This window comes from Phaseolus vulgaris, chromosome 3 (assembly GCF_000499845.2).
Source record: "Phaseolus vulgaris cultivar G19833 chromosome 3, P. vulgaris v2.0, whole genome shotgun sequence".
NCBI lineage: Eukaryota > Viridiplantae > Streptophyta > Magnoliopsida > Fabales > Fabaceae > Phaseolus > Phaseolus vulgaris.
In genome coordinates this window covers 45,617,893-45,627,932 of record NC_023757.2, presented here as the reverse complement: position 1 = coordinate 45,627,932, position 10,040 = coordinate 45,617,893, and the positions used below count along the sequence as shown (strand labels likewise).

The window sequence follows — 10,040 nt, the reverse complement described above, 5'->3', positions numbered from 1 at the left end:
TTATGAGTTCGAACCTACGTTCCAAACTGTAAAATTTGAAATAAAAAAAAATACATTTTGATATTTGTATTCTGAATTCTCCAATTCAGGATGTATTTTCTAGATTCGGAAATACCTTCGAAAATGTATTTACGAATCATACAATTCGAAAATGGAAAAAAAATCTGCATCTTTGCCAAAGAATAGTTTTGGAAATAAAAATTATGAGGTGCATGAAGAAAAATTATGGAGGTGGAGGAAGAAATTGCCCAAGATGCATTCAGTTGTGTTTGTTCAATAAGTTCACATGATAGATAGTTAAATGCATTCAGCCCTTTATTTAAATCACTACATAAGAAGAGGGTCACTGTCCTCCATATCATTTTTCTAACCTCCATCAACAATTACAATCACAATTACAATGACAATGGGCTCCTGTTGGCGTCTTTGTATATAAGATACCGTGTTCTTGTTTTCCCTAGGGCAGCATACCTGATATCATAACAGCACATTGTATCATTCAGCATGTTGCAAAACGATATGAAAGTTACATATAATGTAATAATTAATCCTTAAGAATGTAGTCAGTAATATATAACAGTTTAAGTTACCACTGCGGGATGAATGGTGCCATCCAAATGACATCACCAGCCTGAACTGGGTACCTATTCACAGAAAGAAAAATCACCAATGTAAAGTCACAGCTCTTAATGATATGAGCTAAATATCATGTAACAAATAAATCTTGGAAAAATCTTAAACAATAGTATATTCCAACAAAACTAATTGAAGACATAATCTGGCAGACACCACATAGAACAAAATAGAATGTGTAATGCCACTAGCTAGAACTTCATGCAACATTCAGACCATTTTTTGACAGGTTAGATCTAGAACTCTTACCAGCTATCACCCAAACGATAAATGCCTTGCCCTTCCAATAGCAGCAAGCCATGCTGGTTATAATGAACCTCCTGCAAAAGCCACAAGATTAATAAAAATTTAAAAAGGTTTTTCAACTTTAGTTGGAAGACAAACAAACTCTCTCCTAGACTTGTGTATGAATAACTTAAAAGAGGTGTACCATAGATCATAACATTAAAAAGAAAATGCCCCTAATGACTTCAAAAACAATTTTATGGAAGAGGTACTTGTATTAAAGATGTTTATCCTTTTACTTTTATCAGTTTGATAAAATGTAATAAGGATAGGTTTTGAATAGCATAACATCACATTAAGTAGTCCTGTAAGTGATAAAATTGAGCATCATTGTCAAGTAAAGTAGACTACTCGTTTTTCAAGTAGTAACTTGGTTTAAACAAGTTCAATTATACAAGTTTCAATCATGATATCACCTTAAAAAACTAATTTTTTATTTGATGATTGAAAAAATAGGAACTTCAAATAACTGGTTGAATGAGAAGTATACATCAACCAAACCAAATTATTGCCAAGCCGATTAAATCAGAATTAACGATAAAACTGATACTGAATATTAAAATATAGATCATAATCTTCATATATTAGGTGTGTCATAAAGGATGATTGCATATTCGTATGACTATACTATAACATTACACTATTACAATTTATACCATAGTTATATCATTCGATAAGAAGTCCTCGAAGTAAAAAGATGTTCGGAAATTCAGATCATAACTTGACTTGCAACAGAAGTTGAATAAGATAAAATGAAGACCAAGAATTATATGGTTCTTCCACTAAAGGCTACATCCACAAGCAGGTGAAAGAAAGATCACACCCGAACGAATACAGTAATTACAATCACTTTCAACTTGTTAGGAGAAAACAACCATCACTCTATCCAATAGGAGTAAAGTCACCTACAATTTTCCTCTAAAAAAGCTACACAATGTAACAGATTGAATAAAATGGGGATGATACATAACGTCATTCAAGCCATCCTAATCTAGGCTTCAAGAATGAGCTTCGAACACAAATTAAATGTGACTAGAATCTGACCAGGATGGTCATCCATTTGCTTCTTGCCAGTTATTTATTTAGCTACTAACCATTGACTTGTTTAACATTTCTCCCACTTGAAGACTCTGATATTTAATCATGTCTTCATGTGCTTTCAGCCTAAATATTCATTCCACACTAGTCACCTTTGCACTATTTATGTTTTGGATCGCCCATTCAAGGATCTACACCATGTCAACATTTACAAGCTTAGTCAAGACATCTACTCGATTCTTGGATGAATCTTTGGCATGTCATTTTTCCATCTTCCACTACTTCATGAACAAAAATAAAATTGAACTCTTATGTCTTTTCCTAGAATGAAAAGTCAGATTCCTCAACCTATGCTCTGATACCATATTAGGAAGTAGACTTTAAGCCTAATTCAACCTTATAAAACCGACTAAATCCACCTATATACTATGAAATGTCTTTATGTGAGATCTCTAACACCCTCCTCCCCCCCCCGTATGTTGAGACCCTTCAGCTCGTGCGTGGGACTACACATTTATGCGTGGGACCCTTCAGCTCGTGCAGGTGACTTGATAACCTCAATAAACTTTTGCTATGATAGACTCTAAATGACTCTGATACCATATTAAAATAAAAAGGAAAAATAAGATAAATCCCTTGTGTAGATTGTTTATTTATAGATGAAAATAATAACAGAGTAACAGAATAACAAAGACTATGAGCTAAGCCTTTTACATTCAACACAAACATTGTTGTAAAGCTACCTTCAATTGTTGATAAGCTATTATCCTTCCTTAAAATTACTTTTATCTTCAATTTCTATAGTGAGAAATTACTCCAATTGAACTTCTCAATATCAAATTGTCATAAATGTATAGACTACTATCTACTATATAACTATAACGGCTTGTATTATTTAACCATGAATAGAACCTGCAACTAGAATTGTATTAGGAACCTAATGGTTTAGATACTATTGAGATCTCACATTAAGTAGAGATTTGACTATTGTAGTCCTTGTGAGGCATGAGAAATCCTCATCTTACAGGCTAATTTTATGGGATTAAGGTTTTAAGGCCAAATTCTAGGATTATACAAACTTTGTCTTAAATCACATTTGTCTACACTCTAGATGTCTAGTGCTAGGCCTGAAGGGCTGTAATTATTTGACCACCCACATTTTAGATGTTCAGCCCCTTGAACTTCTCAATATCAAATTGTCATAAAAGTATTGACTACTATCTACTATATAACGGCTTCCATTATTTAACTATGAATAGTACCCACAACTAGAATTGTATTAGGAACCTAATGGTTTATATCACATTGACTAGAGATGTGTGTTATTGTAGACCTTGTGAGGCATGAACAATTTCATCTTACAAGCTAATTTTATAGGGCTTCCATTATTTAACCATGAGTAGTACCCACAACTAGAATTGTATTAGGAACCTAATGGTTTATATCACATTGACTAGAGATGTGTGTTATTGTAGTCCTTGTAAGGCATGAGCAATTCTCATCTTACAAGCTAATCTTATAGGACAGAAAGTTTTAAGCCCAAATTCTAGGATAATACAAACTCTATCCTAAATCACATTTGTATAGTGCTAGGCTTCAAGAGCTATTATTATTTGGACCACCCACATTTATCTACATTTTAGATGTTCAGCCCTAGACATGAGAGAATGTGTGGAGATCCAACATCAAGGTCATCAATGAAAGAATACGGTTAAGGGCCAAAATTTTGCCATGTAAACACATCATTGCGACCTTTGACACCACCCATAGCAAGCCTCTCTTAACAAGTTGCCCATGGTGGAGGGGTCAAAAAATCACGCTGCAGCATCATGATGACACTAATGGTTATTTAACAGCATTGTTCCAAATTGACTAGAAATATAGCTAATGTAGCCCTTGTAAGATTTACACAATCATCCTCTTGCTTAAGGATGAGTTTGGCTAGCTCAGATTCTAGGAGATATCTCTATTGGGAAATGTCAAATCATAATTTGTCTTGCAACAAAAGTATGAATGAGTAAAAATGAATATAAAATGAACACCAATGTTGATGTGATTCTCTCACTATAGGTTATATCCATACACAAGTGAGAAGGATCACACTAGAAAGAATATAGTTATTTCAATCCCTCACAACTTGTTAGGGAAAAACAACTATCACTCACTTAATAGAAGTAAAACATATCCAAATTTCTCTCTAGAAATTATAAAGAAAAGTTACACCAAATAAGAGATTGGATGAAATGAGGATGAGACAAAACATCATTCAATTCTCCCTTAAATAGGCTTCAAGAAAGAGCATTGATCACAAATTAAAGGTGGCTAGAATCTGCCCAAGGATAGTCATTCATTTGCTTCTTGAACATCGTTTATTTAGCTACCAATCATAGATTTGTCCAACAAAAGAGAGGTAACTTATTACCATATCCCCATTGTAGAGACCCACAATCTTAATGCAACTCTAACGCATACATACATAACATATCCACATCAGTATGGTACAGGCAGAGAGACAAATTACCTTCACATTAAGAAATTCTCCAGGTTGAAAATCCATTATCTGTAGTCATGGGTTCATCAGTAACATTTACAGAAATTTACCAGAAACCATGATCATATGAAAACTGTATAATGTAATAAATAACGGACTGTGCCAAAAGAATAAGTACATGAAAGGTTTGAGCTTACGTGGATATTGAAGTCATATGCCAAAGATGTTGGAATTAGCTTCCGCAGTTCAAAAATCTGACAAAGCATACAGATAGAATTAAAAGCTTAAGATACAGCAGAACAAAAGTTCAAAAACCTCAGATAGATAAAGAGAGAGCGGAGAGACCTGATTATTGAGGATAACCCTCAACACATATATCAAAATAGTTTAAAATCATAGTGACTTGGCGAACAAAAGTTCAAAAACCTCAGATAGATAAAGAGAGAGCAGAGAGACCTGATTATTGAGGATAACTCTCAACACATATATCAAAATAGTTTAAAATCATATAGTGACTTGTATCAGTTACTAAACATAGACTTTCAGAAAGTTATCTGAATTGATGGGTGTAACAGAAAAAATATGCTTGCATGTTTAGAGTAATAAACACAACTACATTAATGACAAGTGGCATGAACCAAAGCACATAAGTATTGCTCCATGCAACGTTAATAGACATAACATTGACATAAATGTTCTTTTATGAACGATCATCCTAAATTGGAAAATATAATCCCTGAATTTAAAGCAAAGAAAAAGAAGATGAAATAAAGCAAACTGCTTTTCAGTATATTGGAGTTAACTTACCTCGCCTGGAGTTTCGAGGAGTGGCTGCTTATCAGTTGAACCAACCAATGGCTCCGGGATATGATTTGGCAGTGAAGAATATCTGAAAGATTATAGACATTTTCATACTCAAGTCATTAGAGTACTCGTTACAGCTCACTATTTGAATGTACACAAAAATATAATATGCATTCTATAGCAATTTATATTGTGACTACTTATAAAATAATCTTGAAATATCAAATGGATCAATCTATTTTCAGCATAATAATCATAATTAAATGCACGGATTCTGATAATGGCAAGGCGATGGAGATGAAACATAAAAATTGCAATTGGGGGAAGTAAAAATTACAAACCTTCGTTCAAATACCACAATAGTAGCAAGTGCATCAGTTTCAATTGAATGGTCAAAATTTGGAGGAAAATAAGCATATGAATCCACCTGGAATTAAAAACATTATATGAATTTTTTTATAGGCTTCACAGAAAATATAGTGATTATCTAAACTTCCATAAGAAAATGGTATAAAAGCTAGTAGCCAGACAAAAACATGAATTGAAGAAAGCCACTGCAATTGTAATGGTTGAACTGTATTTTTACTAATCTTTGATTACATTATAAGTATCACACATGAGGGAAATATGAATTTCTATTATTACTTCCTATGACCGGAAAAATAAGAGGATTCACCAAAGGAGCCGATCTTGCAATACAGTAGGACAAATAAGAAATAATATCATAAGCTGCAATCAACTTAAGCATGCATTGCTTCCCTTTTCCCTTTTGTCATATAATTTCCCTATCATAATTATTAAAGCATAAAGCTCTCTAGCATTGAAAAATAGTAATAGCACATTATAAGAAATAAAATTTTGAAGCAATAGCAAACAGCTTTTATTTTTATATAAAAACATTTCAAGGATTTTATCTTGAATTTAAGTCCAATTTCAATGCCTCTGGAATCTTCTGCTCTATAAATAGAAAACCTATGTGTCAAAGCTAACCTACAGCATTAAATAATGATCTGGATCTAAGAAAAATGTAACCAAAATTATAAGGAAAAAAAAACAGTAGTAAGAATACATCATGTGTAACATATTTCCTGAAGCTAACATAATTCTTATGGAATTCCCACAAGTGCATAAATACTGGTAGAGGGAAACGATATGTGAAAGCCTTTTTTCCTGATATATGATTTAAGCGTAGCCATAGTTCAAAAACAGCCTTTTGCTTGTGTTTGCATTAAGTGATTACAGGGGAACACTGGGTGTATCATTACACCTTGGGAAGCAGTTTCTTGTTATATGTTCCGAAGGGTACAAGTGGAATGATGAGAGTTAAAGTTTCTAGTAATGAGTGGCTCGTGCAGCTCGCTGGTGCATTTGACAGTAGAGGAATGTCCAAATTATCAAGGGTTTCTCTTTTCCCTTTATATTTTTATAGGATGAGATAGTATCTTTCATTTGGTGACCTACTTCAGATTTTTTCAAAGGGAATTGTAACTAGTGATACGAAAAGAAACTGAAAGTTCTGTTTAATTTTTTGACTAACTTGGCCCGCCGTTATCATCAACTATATTTCTTTTAAGGAGGATATTTTATTCTCCTCCAGATTCTTTTTCCTTTCTAATAATATTTTCTTCTTTCATTACTTTAAGAAAAGTGATGATATTACTTTAAAAAACATATTAACCAAACCTGAAATTTATATCAAATATCAATTTTTAACAGTACTCAAAATTGGTGATCATACTGACAAAAACACTTACAATAATAATTGTAAACCTATTACCTTAAGTAGTTGGCTAACTCCAGTGGCATTAGTAACAGTGACGGTACCTTGGACCACAAAGATGAATCTACACATACAATGTTAAATGGTTTGGAATGTCATGGACAAGAAATTGAGGAGGGGTAGAATGCAGAAACTGAAAAGGAGAAATAACATGTTTACAACCTCTCCACACCAGGCAGGGGTAGTCCTGATCTTGAATTATCTAGAAAAGAGGCAAAGCACTTATCAAAAGTGTACCACAAAATTCAGTTTCAGGGATAACTGTGAATGGCACCATACATAAAACATCAAACATCACAAATGAAATGTCCATGGGAGTTAAGGGAAAGTGTAAATGGAGACTTGGAGGATATGATTGAAATTGTAACCCTATATCGTTTTGATCCCTAAAAAGAGAAGCAAATAAGATATTGCCAAACATTAAAAGTTAGGCTGAAACAAAAGACCAGTGGTATATTTCTTATGGAGGTTGGTTCCATCCAGGACAATGAAACAAACAGGGAACCAGACACAGTGGCACAGAATCATGAAAGGAAGATATTTTGTTAAGGTACAGTAACAACTTACAAGCCACTCACAGGCTTTGTAGAGTTGAAATATGTGAAAGCAGTTGACGGGTAGCATTGGACCAGAGAAATATTAGTTTGGACTATACAGAGAATCCTGAGGGATGAACCCAGATTTTCTGAGGTGCAATTACCTATACAGGGTAATTTTTTTTTTCATTATCTTTCTTAGGGTTCAATATTTTCCATGCCAGACTTCTTTTCTCAAAAATGTTGATCTAATGTTAGGAGGCTTGTAAATAGCCCATATGATTCAGATACTGAAGGAAGAAATAAAGTGGCATCCAAATGATGCATAATTGTATATGATGCATAATCACAATATACCCAGGCAACTTGGTAAATATAATAGATTTAGTGAAATAAATCATAATCAAACCTTTCAACTTAGCTAGGTACATTATAAAGTGTGAACCCATTTCCGGTGAAATTAAATATGCCCCAGTTGTGTCGCTCCTGTCAAAGAAATGTAAAGTTACTACACAACAAAAGGGTAATGAAGAGGCTTAAAATCTTAACTAAAACAAATAAAGAAAGTCAAGAGTACCAATCAGGCAATGGGCCATATACATGACTTTCAGGTGATATCAAAGCATAAGAACTCTTGTAAACACTGCGTGTGAATCCAGGTAAATCTGCAAACAAAAACAAAGTAAACTCAGTCCAAAACAAATTCACTGCAAAGTTCTTTTCATGAAAATAGTCTAAAAGACTCAACAGCAACAGAAACTTTGAGATCTAAACAACCTTCACATATAGTTCATTATAATTTACAAATATATCACAACTCAAGAAAGAATCATAATAATCAACCCTGGTAGTCAAGTGTCACACTTCACCTCTTAAGCCAGTCCTTTCAGCAACCAAAATAATAATATAATAGTAATTTGAAATCCACATCTTAGGAAAAAGTCATGTGTCCAAAACCTTGTGAACTTCTTGAGTTAACAAAGCACACAAGCCTGCTGCTACAAAACTGTACGGTCTCATATTTTATTATGCACCTAACACTTTTTATAAAGCATTTACATAATTTCTTTGCAACTAAAACGCATAGAAAGACCCTCTATTGACATAGATAGACACAAAACTCCCGTCTACTAAAACAAATCAAGGGAAATCTAATCAGTAACCACCAGCAGTCTTTGTTTGCATCTCCATTAAACAATTTACATCAACGTAATAATATTTTTTTTAAGATACGAAAGAAAAATAGTATAAGAAAAACAGTTGACTAACCTTTGAGGTGAATAGGAGAGAGAGTGGGGTTGTCGACTTTCCAATAAAGAGGTTTTGATTTCGCTTCCGCAGAAGGAGCAGAACAATACCCTTCTTCACTAAATGCATCCTTGAACAAGCCTGAAGAATCAACAAAACATAAATCAAGTCATTTCCTACACTCTTCAACCACCAAAACTCCTCCTTTTAGCAACCAAGAAAACCAACAAAAAAATAAAAAAAATTACAGCACAGTATATATATTAGGGTGTTTGTTGGTGCCTTATTTCGTTCCTTTCAGCAGCCAAACAGAGTACATGACAAAATAGTGAGAGAAGAGGGTACCAAGAATAAGGAGAAGCGCAAAGATGCTCCGCATTTTCAGATGAGAAATGGAGAAAGTGTTTGGACTGAGAAGAGTGGCTCAGATGAAAGTGTGGATGTGGATGTGTGTCACGGACTCGGAAGCACTGAACAAAGATTCCTTAAGACCTACAAATACAAAGCACGCTGATACGATGATAGCAATACAATAATAATTGCAATATGGAATCTGCCATGGGCCATGAATACTCTATTCGAATCTTTTGTATTATTTTATCTATGCTGCCTTTCTTTGTCCTTTTAATTTAATTTAGGTTCAAAGCCTACAAACTTAAAAGAAGGATTATAGTACTTTTTTAAAAAAAATATTGAAATCAAATTAAAATCGTTCAAAGATATCAAATTGAAAAAATCATCTCAATAGAAGAATTTAAAAATTATTTAACCTTTAATTTATTATTATTTAAATACTTTTTAATTCATGTTTTATGTTTCTATGATGATAAAATTATGACTCAAATAGCGACACTACAAAATTAACTTTTCTCAGAAAATAAAACAACTGTCCATTTTTTTTATCAGAAATAACTAATTTTATAATCATAGAGTTAAATTAAAATGCATGAAGATAATTAAAGATATATATTGTTAAACACAAAATCAATAAGAATTAAAAACATATTTAATTTCTCCTTCGCATTTGATCTATTTTTGTCCTCTCTTTTTTCTTCTTAAAAATGAAAAATAATTTTTTTTATGGAAAATAAGCAAATAGATAAGATAATTAGTTAAAAAAATATAAATAAAAATGATTTTATTTATTTGAATAATTGTAATTTTATTTGGTATTTTTTAATTATTTATTTTTTCAATAATAAAAATAGTGATAACTCAAAAAACA

At 32.7% G+C, this 10,040-nt stretch overlaps 1 protein-coding gene across 1 annotated transcript; it reads right to left on the bottom strand.

Annotated features, from left to right (window-relative positions):
* Positions 1-232: 232 nt before the first annotated feature.
* Positions 233-9,386, bottom strand: LOC137808130 ((S)-ureidoglycine aminohydrolase). Its single transcript, XM_068609086.1, has 13 exons — positions 9,161-9,386; positions 8,837-8,956; positions 8,145-8,232; positions 7,977-8,053; positions 7,194-7,233; positions 7,029-7,095; positions 5,593-5,678; positions 5,255-5,336; positions 4,645-4,701; positions 4,478-4,516; positions 883-953; positions 591-644; positions 233-471 (listed from the first exon to the last, which is right to left on the bottom strand). The coding sequence occupies exons 1-13, from the start codon at positions 9,192-9,194 to the stop codon at positions 396-398; spliced, it is 891 nt and encodes a 296-aa protein (XP_068465187.1). The 5' UTR covers positions 9,195-9,386; the 3' UTR covers positions 233-395.
* Between the last annotated feature and the right edge of the window lie 654 nt (positions 9,387-10,040).

Coding starts and splice junctions, on each gene's coding strand:
- LOC137808130 (XM_068609086.1), bottom strand. CDS start 9,194: ATGCGGAGCATCTTTGCGCTTCTCCTTATTCTTG. Junction 8,233..8,836: donor CTCTCCTATTCACCTCAAAG/GTTAGTCAACTG, acceptor TTTTGTTTGCAG/ATTTACCTGGATTCACACGC. Junction 954..4,477: donor GAGAATTTCTTAATGTGAAG/GTAATTTGTCTC, acceptor TGGCTTTTGCAG/GAGGTTCATTATAACCAGCA.